Source organism: Haliotis asinina, chromosome 15 (assembly GCF_037392515.1).
Source record: "Haliotis asinina isolate JCU_RB_2024 chromosome 15, JCU_Hal_asi_v2, whole genome shotgun sequence".
Classification (NCBI taxonomy): domain Eukaryota; kingdom Metazoa; phylum Mollusca; class Gastropoda; order Lepetellida; family Haliotidae; genus Haliotis; species Haliotis asinina.
The window spans coordinates 19,404,490-19,422,057 of NC_090294.1; the positions used below are offsets into that span (position 1 = coordinate 19,404,490).

The window sequence follows — 17,568 nt, forward strand, 5'->3', positions numbered from 1 at the left end:
CACACAATATGGTGACCTATAAACCTATTCTCAGTGACCAAGCACATGATCATAGCCCATATAATGATAAAAACACAGATTAGACCAATCATGCGATATTAAATGATTCACCCTATTCAAATCAATTGCCAGAGTATTCCAAGACGCTGTGCCCTGTCTACATTCATGACACATCCAAGAACAGTTTCTGGAAATAAGTGACACGAACAAAACAATTGTAAGGGTCTGTTTTCATCAGCGGACATCTGGCTGTTCAGAAGAATTATCATTAATAGCTGTCCCTTTGTCACATGGGATGTGTCCCCAATAAAGATTGAGGGTTTGTAGCTGTGAGTCATCGTCATTTCAAATGTCACACTTTGCTCATAAAATGTAATTGCTGAATGTAACATGTTTTAACTTCTGTCAAGCATACTGATTTACACTTTATGAAAAACATGACCACTGAAAGATGTTATGTTTATATGGTTTTTTTTCGTGACTTGTTCCCTACTATTGTTAGAAGACATATATCAATGATTTGAAATTCATATTAATATATAGTGCAACCATTAATAGACAGTTTAAAAAAAGTGTTGTTTCTCAGTTTATTAGGTTTGAACAATTTTCATCTGTTTCAACAGTATCAAGCTATTTCTACCAAAAGATCAGGAATGATACATCTAAGTCAGCCTTAGAAATTGACATAAAATGGGACCACTGATTTTAGTATGTTGTAACCGTAGATTGTTGTACTCATTCATACTAAAACATAAAACAAGAGGCCAGGATTTCAGTCAGTGTGTGTTCATTATTAACACAGTTCACTACTTTTGAGCGATATTTGACAGAGTGTCAGCCTGATGTTGGCAGTAAGACTTAAGGCATGTGGTCCTGTGCATAAACTCAGGTCATAAATCAGATAAGTTAAGCAACTTTGGGCTCATTGGATGGGTGAGTGAGTGAGTTTAGTTTTATGCCGCACTAAGCAACATTCCAGCTATATGGCGGCGTTCTGTAAATTATCGAGTCTGGACCAGACAATAAAGTGATCAACAAGATGGGCATCGATCTGCACAATTGGAAACTGATGACAAGTGTCAACCAAGTCAGCGAGCCTGAAAACCTGATCCCGTTAGTCACCACTTACAAAAAGCACAGTCGCCTTTTATGGCAAGCATTGGGTGGATGGGTAACCCTGTTTGGCATCAAGAACTTCAGTCCTGCCCAACAACAAAAACATGTCATAGATGTGGTCTCATCTTAGGCAAGTGAATTTGTTCAAACGTGTCTCTGCTGACCCAGCAGAAAATGGGTACCTGGTAGGATGTCATGTGACTACAACCTTCTAGTCCCTCACAGGCAGCATGAGTTATCCAGAGTAATAATGTGCTGTGTAAGCACTTGGAGCAGACACTTGGAAGATTTAGCGCCATAAAAATACACTCATTATTATCAACCATTAGTATTATTTTTTTCAAAATTGACAATTTCTATTTCCACAGTTTCCCCGGCTACTGAAAAGACAAATGATTCATATTACGAATGCTGGGTGAAGACTCAGAACATTGGACCATGAATACAAGTCAGCAGAAGTCATGTTCAATAAATTCTGTGAAACACTAACAAAATAATTATTTGGAGTGTTTCCATTAGGTTGACAGCATTAATGAATCAGGACAATCACCAGTTACTGCCAAATAAATTCATAAAAGTATTAGGTATTATCCAGTGTAGCTTGAAACGATCCCATTTTGATTATCTCATTTTGAGAAGACAGTGGGATAGCCTAGGTGTTGCCATGGTTCAATTCCCAGCATGGGTATAATGTGTGAACCTCATTACTGGTGTCCCCTGCCGTGATGTTGCTGGAATATTGCAAAAAGCAGAGTAAAACGTTACTCACTCATTCATTTCAATAAATAACACCCAAATTCAAGTCAAAAACACTCCTTTCAAAGTTGTTTTTGAATATTAAATCTTGTTGATTGTGAATCACAAATTGAATTCGTGAATGGATATGTTTTGATTCACAGAATACCCGACAGATTATGTAAAGAGTCACTGTACAGAGACACTGATAAGATGTTGCGGAAAGCGAGATATTTGTCCACTCAGTTCAAAGAGTTCCTGATTTGTTCAGACTGATTAGTAATTCCAAATTTTGAAATAAGATAACAAAAACACAGAGAATGTCCTCTCAACATTTATTCTGACATTCATTACATTACACAAATCACAGAACCACAGTGGATTTAATTTCTTTTCCAAAATTAATTTCCGGTCAGCTGCCTGTTGACCCGTGCAGCACCTCAATAACGTGTGTGTCCAGTGTCTGAGACGACATAATCCGTACAACTTATTTGTCAACATGCTCAGCTTGGAAGAGAACAGAAGCCCTATATTTGTGAGAAATATTTCCCAATGAATTTGGTGTCAATCACACCCTTGTCCAAAAGAAGCCCTATCAGTTATCAAAGGTTTGTTTGATATGTACAGGAGGCACCACATCACATTGGTTTGGCTAGCTTCTTGTTTACTCCAACAAATCCTACATTATGAGACTTAATTCAAATTTAAAAGAAAAATGGACAAAAGACATCAAAATGATATTTCTAAAGAAAGTTTAAATGTTAAAGTTGAATTTCAGTTCAGGTTTCATAAAGTTTACTGATTTGGTCACAATGTTTATTTTTTTCTTAATTTGAAAATTGCATATTATGATGGTTGAGAAATACATGTATATAAAACATAGTTTAGGTATCAGTTTGTCTGGATGAGAAATGTTCTACATATATGTAGCTATTGAACTGGAAATGGGCAACACAGCAGAGTGAACTGGCTTTCAACACATATTCTTTAATAAATGGAATTGTTTTTAAATGTCTTAAGATTCAAGATACTGCAGCAGCTGAGATTTCAATCTTGTTTCAAATGGCTAAAAAAGTGTAGTGAATGCAAAAACAGGAACTGGTAGCACAGAACTAGTTCATGCTGCCTTCATGGTCTGATTGCAGGACATGGAATGGCTAAGACAAAAAAACATGGTGCGCCAAATTACATATGCCTTGAAATTAGATGAGGGAGGCCAGATGTTTCTATCAATATTTTCTCAACTTTATATATGGGTTAAACACTTAAAGCTAATATTTTCACATTTTGGTGCTATAAGGACAGTAAAATAGTGTTTCTGTAGAAGTTATCCAAACTGGTTCAGCTTTCCAGGACCCACAGTTCTGTGACCTATTCCCCACACCAATCTCAATATTGAAATGATCTTACCCTTATCACCTACTTCTATACTTAAACACAACCTTTGCTTCATTAAGATGTTTAATATGTTTTTTTTTTTAATTGTGTCCTGAACAGTTTAAATGATCCTCCAGTTCTGTGCATGGTCTTCCATTTCTTAGCCTCATATTGTAGTTCTGAGCATTGTCCTTTTGTTCCAAGCATGGTCCTCCAGTTCTGAGCATGGTCCTCCAGTCCTCCAGTTCTGAGCATGGTCCTCCAGTTCTGAGCATGGCCCTTCAGTTCTGAGCATGGTCTTCCATTTCTTAGCCTCATATTGTAGTTCTGAGCATGGCCCTCCAGTTCTGAGCATGGTCCTCCAGTTCTGAGCATGGCCCTCCAGTTCTGAGCATGGCCCTCCAGTTCTGAGCATGGTCCTCCAGTTCTGAGCATGGCCCTCCAGTTCCAAACATGGTCCCTCCAATTCTGAGCATGGTCCTCCAGTTCTAAGCATGGCCCTCCAGTTCTGAGCATGGTTCTCCAGTTCTGAGCATGGCCCTCCAGTTCCAAGCATGGCCCTCCAGTTCCAAACATGGTCTCTCAGTTCCAAGAATGGTTCTCCAGTTTAGTCTTGAACTTGGTCCTGAAGCTCTGGGCATGGTCCTGCAGTTCAGAACATGATCCCCCACTTCCAAACATAGTCTTCTCATTCCATACATGATCTTCCAATTTAGAGCATGACCCTGATGTTTCAAGTATGACCCTCCAGTTTTGAGCATGGTCCTGTTGTTCTTAGCGCAGTCCTCCAGTTCTGAGAATGGTCCCCCAGAGACACAAATGGTCCGTCAGTTGTAAGATTCATCACATAGTTCCCTGTATGGTCCTCTGGTTCTGGTGCTTCAGTTCCAACCATGACGCTCTAGTTCCAAGCCTTGTCCCCTTGTTTCCGACCCTGGTTCTCCCGTTCTGAGTCTGATCCTCAGGTCATGAGCATAGTCCCCCAGCCATGACCTAAATATCTGGTATCTGGACTTGCCCATGTTTTTCCAGTTAGTGGGAGAGTGAGAGAGTTAGTGGGTCTACATCACAGTCACAACATGTCAGCTTGATGTGGGGTTTATGCCCTAGTACTACAAGTCTTTGAGACACAAGTTACCACATGTTCAAAGGTCTCTTGCTAAATCAGTAAATGTTGTTACATGTTCAATGGTCTGTCATTATATGTTCAATGTCTGTTATAACATGTCCAGTGGTCTGTCATTACATGTTCAATGGTCTGTCGTGACATGTCCTTACATGTTCTTACGTGTTCAATTTTCTGTTATTACATGATCAATGGCCTTTGTGTTATCAATGACTACTGCCCAAATCGGAATTAAGATGGAAGGAATTTCATTGGTGTTTTTGCACATTTGTCTGGGGACATGCCCACCTCGCCCTTCTCCCCACTTCTGCCTTAACCTACCCAGGACACTGATGTATATCTCAGGGGTTTAGGTACACACATTGTAACCACGTGGGCAATTGAACCTGGGTCTTCATCATGATGACTGAAAGTGTTTTAGCACATGAAAAATGTTTGTCAAGAAAACATTTGGCATATGGGTTATTGTAGAAACATATACATTTGACAGGTCAGTCTCAAATACCCTGCAAATTATTTTATTTCCATTGTCATCATTGTGGGATGAAGATGTGATACACTTTTAGCAGGGTGTGGAGTCATCCCAAAGATGACATCCTTCCCTTGTCAGCTTGCTGACGGGGGTTAACCTTTTTGGTCATGAGGACAAGGCGTCCGACTTCGGATCAGAGGGTCCGTCGTTCGAATCCCAGCATGGGACCCAGAAATTTTGTGGCCGCTACATTGGCGCCCAACGTGGGCCTGAGCATGTTCATATCAAATTTGAACAAAATAAGCTTCAGCACCCAACTATGCGGCCCGGGACGTGCCTTCTGTTGACGGGGGAGTATGTAGCAGGGCGTGGAGTCATCCCACAGATGATATCCTTACCTTGTCAGCTTGCTGACGGGGTTAACCTCTTTGGTCATGCGGACAAGGCATCCGACTTCGGATCGGAAAGTCCGTCGTTCGAATCCCAGCACGGGACTCGGAATTTGTGGCCGCTACACACTGGTTGAGGTGTGACAGAAATGAAAACATCAACAGTGCACCTATACCAAACCATCTGTGAAGACACAGGTCTTCAGCAACCCATGCTTGTTGTAAAAGGCAACCATTGGTGAGACGCACTGACTTAATTGACACATGTCATTGAAAACATAGCTGTGTAGATTGATGCTCCTAATGTTGATCACTGGAGTGCCGGATCCAGAATCAATTATTCAAAGACCACCGCCACATCGCTTGAATACCTCTGACCACTGTGTAATTTTGATACATACTAGCATTTATGCCGTATATAGATAGACATATTTGTGTAATTTTGTAAAATTTCATTGATAGTTAAATATCTACAACAAAACCTCTCTTGAAGTGAAGATAATGTTGTTTTTATTTTGTGAACGAAACATATACTACAATGACAGCTCACACAATACTAAATTTGTGACAAAATTTGTTCTTGAATAGGACACAGAAAATATCAATAATAACATCACTTACTTTGAAGATATACTGCCACAATATTACTCAATTGAAAATAGCTCACGCCAAACTTCGAAGAGTATTTACTTCTCATACTCTGCAACAGTGCCAGCTACACATTTCAGGTCATTTATCTCATTATATACGCTGAATCGAGACGTCGTAAGGAGCTTAGCCAATCTCGTTTAGATACTACTTTGTCATAACTACTATTTAATATACTAGACGTCTGTCGAGTGCTTACCAAAACCGAAGTTTCCGACTACCAAAACTCCGAAATGACGTTCGAAGCACAGATTACTCCAAGAAACCATTTCCTTACGGATGATATTTTTTTCCATTTTTATGCATGCTCTAATATATATCTGTGTAGCAAAAGGAAGACATTATCTCACTATTGAAGTATGACGTATGCAACGGTACAGATTGCAGATGTATAATTTTAAGTGTGTACAGATATAAGGATAGCAAAGTATAGGCTGTAAACATGCTATAGGAGAGTGAAGACACCTGCACAAAATAAAATGGGCAATGACTCGCTAATAAATGAAGGTGTTATTTTGGTAAAAGGCCACGATAATTGTGTTATTATTGAAAAGGTGATTTGATGGTATAAACCAGATGCCACCCGTTGACACATGTCATCAATTCCCCATTGCTTAGATCGATGTTCATGCTGTTGATCACTGTATTGTCTGATTCAGACTCGATAGTTTACATTGCGGAGTGCGACGTAAAATTAAACTCACTCACTAAGCGTTTAAAAAACAGAAGCTAACTAAACATTTAAATATGTTTGCTGGAGTATTACGTTGTGGTCAGTAAGACATATTTGAAAGGTAATTAAAACCCTACTGTGTTTAATAACTGTCTCTGAATCTACTAAGTCTGAATGGCTCACTCGATGACTTTCCAAGACTAATACCTGATCGTGTCTCAGGTTAGATTTTCATTGTTCATTTATTTGGGAATACCTGATACATTGAAAGTAATAAAATGGTGAAACTGGCATTAGATATAACACAGGATCGTTGCCGGGGTTAAAATGCCGTATTCGAAAAGAATTATGAGAAATATCGACAGGCCAAAAGTTCCAATTGTAATTTGTTTGGTGGGGAGTAGTATAGAAAGAGTTTTGTCCCTTTGATGACTTTCGTTCAAAGTTATTCACAAACACTACTGTGTTCTTATGTATGTAGACGTATGCTCGTTTATGAACTTAGTGACATATTGGCGTTATGTGTCGTTATGTGTAGTTACAGCCAACGCCAGAGTTTTCATTCTACTGAGAGATGTGAGTTGTGTTGAGAAACACGCCTTTTATGCTGTAGTTTAATTGTAGAGTTCAGTTTTCGATCACTGGAGAGGCACCTGATGAAAAATTGACGTTAACGTGTCCTTCCCTTTCCCGTATGCGTTACCCCTGGCTTGAGGATCGTGATGAGTTTTTTTTAAACATCAGTAGGTACTGGCTAGCGACCAGTTATCTCCCCGTTCTAGTTTTTGCCAACAACTGACTGTAACGCTTGTACTGAAAGTTTGACTTTTGTTTCCGTGGTATTTCACACATTGACACATCACAAAAGTAATGGCCTACGAGAGTTAAAGGGGCACTGATGCGGAGCGAATAATGTTTCTCGCCAATGGTCTAATCACGGAACCAAACTGCAAATTGGTCAGCGCCCGCTCCTTCGACCGTGACGGACAAAGGAACTGGGCTCCTGTCCATATTAGCAGAATTTCTTCATCCGAAAGAGTCAGGAGGCCGGATGCCCATCATATGCCATTATTTAAAAATATCCATGGTATTCCTAGTCTGATCGTAACAAAATATCCCAGCAGTGTAGTTTTTTTCGGATGCTTGGATGGAAAAGTTACTCAATTTGATCCTATTTCTGTGTTTTTAACCTCGATATTTAATCATGTTACATGAAAATATGATGCTTGGATGGTATAGTTACTCAATGTGATCCTATTTCTCTGTTTTTAACCTCGATATTCAATCATGTTAATCATGAAAATATGATGTCTACAGGTACATAGCAAGCCATTTGTTTCACTCCGGAAGATCGCAAAGCTTCATATTTAGGTAATTCTGAGTGTTGGTTCAGCTGTGATAGCAGATATCATACGTAAAGTTTGGTAGCTATGGTAGCTACAATGGTTTATTATTTATGATAATAAAAACACACAGTGGATTTATTTGAGTTCGTAAACAATAAACGATGACTTTGCCTTTGGTAGAGAAATCTGAAAATTTTCTTACGTAAAAAAAACCCCCTTATTTCACCTATTTACCCAAGTACACAGCAAATGCCTGTATGTATTACTTATGTAACGAAATTCCGTTGGTATCCTCAAAACAGTTTCGGCCCATAAGTGTTTTCAGGCTGCATGCCACACAGAGATTACATCTTCCTTGCTGTAACTCGCGTTTGATGGTGTAAACCTACACATGTTATTTGTCATCATTCTCTGGATGGTCAATTAATGAATTTATAACAGGTATAATTAGTCGTAACACCACTCAGGTTACTCAACAAAGGTTCCCATTTGGCATTTCTCCTGTCTGGAGTAAATACTCAACATTATAAATTAAGGTCTGTAATGGCAAATGTATTGTATGTAATGTAATATGTGCATGCAAGTGATGCAAGAGGGTTTATCAGCTGAGTTACAAAAACAAACATCGATCAAAGGATTAACCGATAACACACTGATTGATTAATTACTTTTGTCAAAAGGTAGTGTGTGTAGATGACTACACCCTGTCGTAAAGTGCGATTGTAAAAACAACATCCTCCCTTCAAAGAATTAACCACCCTTGCGTTGATTGATTGATTGCTCATTATTGGTTAACTAAGTTACTTAGAATAGCGGACATCATACAGTTAGTTGCCAGGTGTGCTATCTTGGGTGACCAGTGATAGGTTTATCAGGTTTTCACCAACGAAAGACGTGAAACGATGTGTCACTTTTTCGCAAATTAGATAGTTGTGTAAGACACGTGACACAGAGCAGGATTATTTTCCAGCTGCAGATGAATGGAATACGATTTCTTTTACGTGGATATTGATACATTCCTGAACAAGGTAGTAGCCTGACATTGTTGCTATAAAACTAGTCTGTTTTACATTCATTATTTGCATTTTGTTTTAATTTATTTTTTGTAGCATTCGGCAGAATCGATATGACAGAAAACACACACTTGATCGCGTATGTGTGTGAAATACGATCCACATTGGCAATCTATACAATGTATAAATGTTGCTGTTATGTTAAAAATTTACTATGGGTATAAGCAGATCGTGTGTTCTTTTATTAATTTTCAAAATCATAAAAGTATGACAATAAACTAATTAGGGTTATGAGACAAAATATAGAGACGTACATTGGCTTCGGTATTTTTCCGTCCTAATAGTTTTTTTACTATTTCTACCACTGGCAGATGATTAATCTTCAAAGTGTTTCATTTGTTTTCATAATACATTTGTAATGAAGTTGATCTGTCTATAATTAAACTATCAGTTCCACATACGGACTGCGCAGCAGAGGTCACGAACCAGTCACGAATTCTGGGATATCATCCGGGTACTCACTGGAGAAAAACAATAACAAAAGTTTACACCAGTCCACGGAAATTGCTCCGCATCAGTGCCCCTTAAAAATCAAGCTGTCTGCGCAAGCGCTACAGCCAGGTGTTGCCAATAATTTGTCGCTAGGCAGTACATAACCCTATGGATGCAATGGATCAATAGGGGTTGGGGGAGTCTTGCACTTTACTGTGCACACTAACCCTATACCCTAAACCTAAGGATCGTAAAGGGGGTGCCCAAGGGCTAAGGATCGTACAGTAGCACAGACACGCTGTAGCGCGATACATTGTGACTGCTAATTAAGCACTAGCATTCAGCACTAGTCAGGCTGCGCCTGGTAAAATGCAATTTTGCTGGGGTTGGTTGACATAACCTTAGCCAAAGTAATGCTAATGACTGACATCTGTGAAGTTAGATCATCTCAAACAATTAGAACTACTGAAAGCTGTGCTTGCCAAATATATCTTTGTTGATATGTCTTTTTCAGAAGCCGTACAATCAACATCATGTGGACGAATACAAGATGAAGTTGACAAGTTTGGGTAGCAGGCTTAGACGAAGTAAACATGCTGGTAGATTTTGGTCATTGGAGCCTTCAACCATCAGTGTCATGTGACAAGCCCTCGTCTGATGGATATGAGGTTGAAAATCTGACATCACGAGACTCCTCCCACCACTGTAGAGGTTTCCTGGCTGAGAACTTCATCAAACCTCCAGTCAACATTACATACACATTTCCATGCAAGATTTCAATCCATCAGATATATATCAACCCAGTTATTGGAGCTCAGAAATCTACAGCAATTGAAATCTACACCTCATCAAACAGCATCACAAATTCATGGCTGGGTGACACTGATTCGGGTAGAAATGGCAGAAGGGGAGGACATTTTGACAGTCCCTTTTTCATCAATATTGGCAAAATCAGTTCAGAGAAGCCAGGACAATTGTGTTTTACATATCCAAGATTTGTAGCAACTCCACCCTATTCTGTGGACAGAATGTGTGTGAATGGTTGTCAGATTTCTGAATTGAGAAATCAGCGAACTCAGTGCCTGATAGCTGTCAGTCAACTGACAATCAGAATCACTCGCACCAGTGGCTCATGTGTCCCTGCTGTAAAATCTGTTAAAATCCTTGGTCAACCTGCAGTCTCAAATCGGAGAGAAATACTTGAAAAAGTCTACAAAATATATGTGGAAAGCATAAATCCAATGCCAAAAATTGCTGACAAAGTGAAGTCAACAGAGACAAAGCCTAATACAAGCTTAGAAACTGATTCTGGTCTGGAAATACCAGATGAGTTCTTGGACCCGATATTGTGTGAAATAATGGCATTACCAATGCTGTTACCATGTGGAAAGAGTCTTGACCAATCAACTCTAGATAAATATATTGACACTGAAGCTTCATGGGGTCGTCAACCTAATGATCCTTTCACAGGAGTTCCATTTTCTGCGGATTCCAAACCAATTCCAAACAATTCTCTGAAATCAAGAATTGATGCCTTTGTGTTACAGAATTCCAACAATGAGAAATTGAAATGTGTACCAAGGACACTTGGGAGAAAAGATGGAGGTATTGTGAGTAAACCCAGTCAGACCTCATTAATTTCATCAGTGTCAAATTCAGCACATTGCAGCATGAATTCAAATTTGAAACGGAATATGGATTTTCATGAACACGAAAGTGAGTTACATTCAAAAAAATTAAAAACTGACTCTTCAGTTCTGAGATCAACAGTGGTGTCATCAAATGGCATATCAGAAAACAATCAAAACAGTTCACAACCTGTGCTGTCACAATCAAGGGGAGGTAACTCCCAATCTCATCATCCAACCTCGCATGAATCACAACTGAACAGTAGTTTGTGCCAAGCTATGTCTCTCCTTAATGGTTTGCCATCGTTCACAAAGAGACAATGCATTGCAAGAAAGTGTGAAGAGCCGAGAGAAACGTGTGTCAGTTGCCACTGTGATTTAGATAAATCTAAATCTGTGTATAAACTATTGTGTTCTCACTTGATCTGTCGGCCATGCTTATTGAGGCCAGGTTCGTCAAAACAAATGATACTCTGTGGAAAATGTGATAATGTTAGCCCATTGTCACAGGTCATAAGGGTTCATGTATAACAAATCTGATTTGCTGTTCTTGAACTTATGAGTTAAGGATATGGGCACATCATAGCATGACCAGAGGGTAATATGGTATGGTGATGTCATGTGCATAGTGATACCAAATTAAGTCTGTGTTCTCAATGTTGGCTTTGCTAAGCATATAGATGCCTGTGGGTGAATGCATGTGTATATAAACGACTGGGTTTGGTTCCTGACATTGGTACAGTGTGTGAAGCCCATTGGTACCGTCATGTGATCCGTCATTACTGGAATATTCCTGGAACCAGCCTAAACCCCATCACTAATAAGCATGAAAGGTCTGAATAAAATAAAAAGTACAACATACACGTGCATTGAACTCCTTTGACACAGAATATGCTCATTTATTATTTTAAAAATGGGAAATTCTTTACTCAGTTGAATTAAAATAGTGCTGATCTTGACTGTTTTGTTGCATTTTTTGAAGGAATGTGAACATGAAGACTTTGCCCTGTTTCATCCAGGAACTCACACTTGTACATATATTTTGACTAATGTATATGAGGTTTTCATTTAGTCCAGCACATCTTCATGAGTGAATGAAAGTTGTTTTACTCTACAAATTACAATGTTTAGTGGCACATGTGAAGATCCAGATTAGAACTGGTCTTCAGCAACCCATACTTGGTTGACACATGTCATTGGTTCCCAGATTTGCACATTGATGCTCATACTGTTGATCACCGGGATGTCTGATGTAGACTCTATTGTTTACAGACTGCCACCATGTAGAATATTGTTGAGTGCAGAGTAAAACAAAACTCACTTAGGGGACTGCTGGTGAGAAGAGTTGACAGGTTTATGGTAAGATGACTGTTTCAGATGTCAACTTACTCCATGGGTGGATCTTTTCTCATACTATCAATCAGTGGATTGTCTGATTTAGACCTGATTATTTACAAGTGTTGGTCATACAGCTGGAATATTGTGACTACAAAACATATTTCAGTCGAAACTTTACCAGGTAGGAGTGCCAGTTGACAAATAAACTTTATTATGGTTTCATTTAGAAACTATTTTTATTAAATGTGTCATAATTTCAGTGATTTCAAATAGACACTGTTTGTGATTTTGCAAGGACTTAACAACATCCTGTTAATCTCTTACTTCTTTTTAAATGTTTCACAGAACACTACTTACCTAATATATATGTTTTTATTTCACAAAACACTAAAGTCTACTTACCTAATATATATGTTTTTATTTCACAAAACACTAATGTCATCATATCAATGTTCATCCTTTTCAAATTTTATATGGTGCTGTTTTCGCCATTACATTTGTAGCCGTTTTCGTCAAGGGGAGGTTCCGTTGTGTCTAAATGGTGCCGTTTTCGCCAGGTGCCGTTTTGCTGTGGTTACGTTTTAGCCTGCACCCCTACAACCAGTGTCAGATATCACTTTCAACATTCACTGTGGCCAGTGAACTTATTTCCGCCTCAGTTGTAGTGCAGTGCATGCATCATTTGATCTCCTGAGACCAAGATATGTTTAACTGCAATGCCAACACATATTGTGTCAACTGCAATGTAGGTCGACTAACATCGTGTCTCTAAAATAAACATATATATTTTACAGTGAAACGACAGTTCCTAAATTATTAACACGAAATATTATTAATAAAATCCTAGAGACTGTCTTCATCTTGAAATGTACTGACCATATATTTTGGTATACATGGGCTTTCTTGGATATAATTTGTCCGGTGTCTGTGTGATAGACTACATTCTCGGCAACACATCGAAATGTACATTTTACGAGCGCTTGAGTCATTTCTTATAACATGATTGCCCTGCATTGTTCGCTTATGATAACCTAACATTGTAAAGTGTTATCAAGACGATGTAATGCAAGGTGTTATCTTGTGCTACCTCGTCTCTTGACGGAAAAGGATTGGTCGTTATATCTTGTCAAGACTCCGCAAGAAGGCTGTCGTGAATTATACAAATACTTATTTTTGCATTTTCATTTTCCAATCCTGGTTTTGATTCCCTACATGGGTACATTGTGTGTAACCCATCTTGTGTCCCCCGCCATGATGTTGCTATACAAGCGGCCTAAAAGTCAACTCAGATTTCAGCCTTAGAGGCCACATCTTTAGGTATTAAACCAGTCTTCATGCAGTATTGTGCTTAATTTTGATCATTATCTTGAATACGTGTAAGTGATTTTGGTTGGCTGTTCTGCTCTTCCAGAGGCCTGTGCGTTTGGTACTTTTCACAACAATCAGGTTTTATAATGCAGGCTCATTGAGACAACATTCAGCATGAACACCCACTCAAACGCTGACAGAATCACCGCTGTATCATCTTAACGCTGAACGCCAGGCAGGGCGTTTTACGTATTCCGTTTTGGCTCGGCCGGGGATCGCCCCACCCACCTTCCTCCATGCCGCTCTGTCCAAGCGACCACGAAGGCAGACTAACATAATGAAGTGTTCCACCCAGGGCAATGTTGGTGATTCCGGTAACGTTTTCCTTACAACTTATCGATGGGAAATATATATGAGCACATTGTTCTAGTCACTGAAATGTCAGAAAAAGATTTCTAACATTCCTGATGTTGCACAATATTACACATGCGCACACACGCACACACGCACACACAGTCAGACATCTAACCCGCACAGCCACCATTTCTAGAAAAGTGGCAGTCGGACAACCGGTAGTCGAGATCACGGTATAAATGTTAATGAGCTGGCCATTAGGTGCCGGACTCTCAGAGTCACAACCCAACTAAAGTATAAAAATCAGTTTTCACTGAGAAAGTGTAACCCTAACAATAACATGTATTGCATTTGACCGCTTTCTAAATGACATTGTGTATTCCTGACAGTTTATAGATTGAGTTGCTAACAAAATATCTATGATGTATGAATGATGTTTCAATGCCTCTCCTGTCTGGAGAAACTACACGCCTGCAACCAACCCGCGACGAAGGATGATAGGGGTCGTACGTCCATGATTAACCTTGGTAATCCGGACAATAGCCTTCTTTCCAGGTGATATCCAAGCCCGGTTAGGTAAGTGTCCGAATTAACGAATCATAACTATTCAGGGTAATAGAGAGTGGGCTTCCAAATCATAATCTCTAATACACGGAATCTGGATTAATACAGGCATACTTTCTGGATTAACGTTAATCTTGGCTAATTAACTTGGTCACTGTACTGTAATTATTCTGCCTACGTTATCAGTAAAGGTCGGTGGTTGATCCTCGGTCGCGTTATAAATGGCGCTTGTTGTTACCTTGCCTCGTGCCCAACATTAAAGGGCTGGTCGACTTAGAGGCTCCATGCTGCATGTGAGCGAGGTATCCATGTTAAACTTAACAACGTCCCGGGGCAGCAACAAGACCTGTTGTTCACAGTGAGTGAGTGAGTGAGTTTAGTTTTACGCCGCACTCAGGAATATTCCAGCTATATGGCGGCGGTCTGTAAATAATCGAGTCTGGACCAGACAATCCAGTGATCAACAACATGAGCATCGATCTGCGCAATTGGGAACCGATGACACGCGTCAACCAAGTCAGCGAGCCTGACCACCCGATCCCGTTAGTCGCCTCTTACGACAAGCTGAGTCGCCTTTTATGGCAAGCATGGGCTGCTGAAGGCCTATTCTACCCCGGGACCTTCACGGGTCTGTTGTTCACAGACTGATGTTGGTTGTGGTGTTAACTAACTATAGTGGTATCCCGCTATTTTCCCACTCTTCCCATTTATTTACGGGGGCTCTAATTAATCCATAATCCTGTGTCTGACAGTTGGGATGTCTGACTAATGGGAGAAAACGACAACACTTTAATGAGCAGGACAATGAATGGATAGAATCAGTGTGACCCGGCTAACGAGCTGAATATTGTTTCTCATTAGTCAGCTGACACTTGACTGTGGAACAGGTTATTAATTATAGTCTTAATTAACGGGCTAACTGTACTTTCATACCTGACTAAATACATCATGTAGGCACAGCCCTTGCAAAAACCCTTATCACATGTATAGCACATCCACTGGTTAAAAGTTCAAGGACATCGAGGCTTTGGATTCTTCGCTTTAGAGGAATAAATAGTCCCCGCATATATTCATTTTAACCTCCTGTTGTTAAAGTATGTATAGGAAGCCGTATTGGATGTGAGCCATGTGGCGATGTACTGACATTACTCTAAAACACAGTATTTTATAAAAACCAAACATACACCAAGACATACATCCAGCTGAACAAAGACATATCGTATGGGACCCACGAAGCTAATTTGGTTGATACATGCCACCGTATCCCAGTTACGTAGATCGATGCTCATGCTGTTGATCACTGGGTTGTCTTTTTCAGACTGGAGTATTTACAGACCGCGTCATATACCTGAATGCGGCGTTACACAATAAGAAAACATATCGTGCATCAATACGGTATGTAACACCGTGGCACAATTAATGCATATAGAGGTAACATGGTGGTGTGATCATCGTCACAGTAGCATCCATAAACAGAATCCATTTTGACCACCCAATCTCCTGTTTCGTATATGCAAAACGGAACCAGGGTTTTCGTTTCTGTTTTAAAAGATCACGATGCCATACTGCTTGAAAGCCAGCAATCCACGTGGTGCAAACGATGCTTATCACTTCTCCGACCCTTATTCTCGAAACGTTCGTAGCCCTAAGAATTCTTAACTTTGTTAAGAATGGGCTTAAGAAGTTCGTAGGGCTACGAACGTTTCCAAAATAGCTAGCCTGTTTCCCTTGTCGCTTCTGTCGCGTGCAAAGGTGTCGGTTTCAACAGAACTGAACTGTCAATCAACACCTCGGCTAGTGCTCCCCTGTACAAAGCTTACCGACAGTTTGTCTGAATTCCAATTTCAAATCCATTTTTGTATTTAATGTAAGGACAAGACAGAAAAATACCCAACAGCGGAAACTGCGTTTGTCGAAGAGAAAATTAATCGAGGAAACTTTAGGTGGTGCTATTTTAATTCTTTCCGCTCTGTACTTTTTCCCGAAGATCACAATTCCGCCGTTGACAATTACGGCAACATGTTGATTGGGGTTGCTTTATTTTCGTCAGTGCAAGCATACGTAAATTGTTCATGAATATGAGGAATCTATATCTGCCAAACCTAATTACGTGCATAACGTAAGTTTGCTTTCTCTGCCACATTGCTTTAACGCCCGTTGTTCTCCAGACAGGTCGGTGATCAATATCATGAGCATCAATCTAAGAAACTGTGGGTTTGTTGAACTGTGAGTATGAATTTCGACGTCCTTTTACACACGAAGGAAGGTCTCTTGTGCAGTTATTGGGGAGGGGGTATGGATGATTGAGTGTGGTTTCACGCCGCTTTAAATAGTGTCCCATCAATATCACGGCGAGGGACACCAGAAATGGGCTTCACACATTGTGCCCGAGCGGGAATCGGACCCGGATTTTTGACGTGAAGAGCGAACGCTTTAACCATTTGGCTACCCTACCTGACACGTCGATATATTACTCATAATAGAGATGCCTTTTATTTATCACAATGTCTGCTTCAAGTGGCATTTTTAAAAATCTTTGTTCGCTCCATTTCGTTATTATTTGGAATGTATTTGCCATTTAAGACAAGTGGCCACTATTAGTTCTGTGTAGTCAGCCAGAGAGCTTGCTTTGGGTTGGTTAAATCCGACCCGTCTCATAACACTCCACGAATGTCAATAGTCACCTCAGGAGCACGTGGGTGATTGACAGCACTTGATATAGACATGATACCTGGACTGATAACGACCCTGTCACATGTTATCGTAAACCCCTTTGCCATTAAGCTTACACAACATATAGAAGGATGTTTCAAGTCGTGTCATCTTGTATCAGCAAAGTTATCAGAAAACTTATCGCAATAATTTTCGCGATTTCGTGACAATAACCTCGGCTCAATATCTGAAATGAGTCAAATGACAACCACCGATGTTGATAGTAATGAATGTTTGTTACATATTCATCTTTTACATTCACACGACATGATACCCA

At 39.8% G+C, this 17,568-nt stretch overlaps 1 protein-coding gene across 2 annotated transcripts; it reads left to right on the top strand.

The window, feature by feature from the left end:
• The first annotated feature begins 6,955 nt into the window (after positions 1–6,955).
• On the top strand, positions 6,956–11,974 carry LOC137265268 (RING finger protein 37-like). Of its 2 annotated transcripts, XR_010954927.1 has the most exons (3): positions 6,956–7,112; positions 7,854–7,907; positions 9,902–11,974. XR_010954927.1 is itself a non-coding variant. In XM_067800623.1 (2 exons), exon 2 carries the CDS (start codon positions 9,981–9,983, stop codon positions 11,544–11,546), a length of 1,566 nt encoding a protein of 521 aa, XP_067656724.1. In that variant the 5' UTR covers positions 6,964–7,112; positions 9,902–9,980; the 3' UTR covers positions 11,547–11,974. The 2 variants fall into 2 exon arrangements, 1 of the variants encoding a protein (XP_067656724.1); XM_067800623.1 differs by lacking the exon at positions 7,854–7,907 and having other exon boundaries at positions 6,964–7,112.
• Positions 11,975–17,568: the final 5,594 nt, after the last annotated feature.

What these genes read in the sequence shown, in the direction of transcription:
- LOC137265268 (XM_067800623.1), top strand. Translation starts at nt 9,981, where the DNA reads ATGCTGGTAGATTTTGGTCATTGGAGCCTTCAACCATCAGTGTCATGT.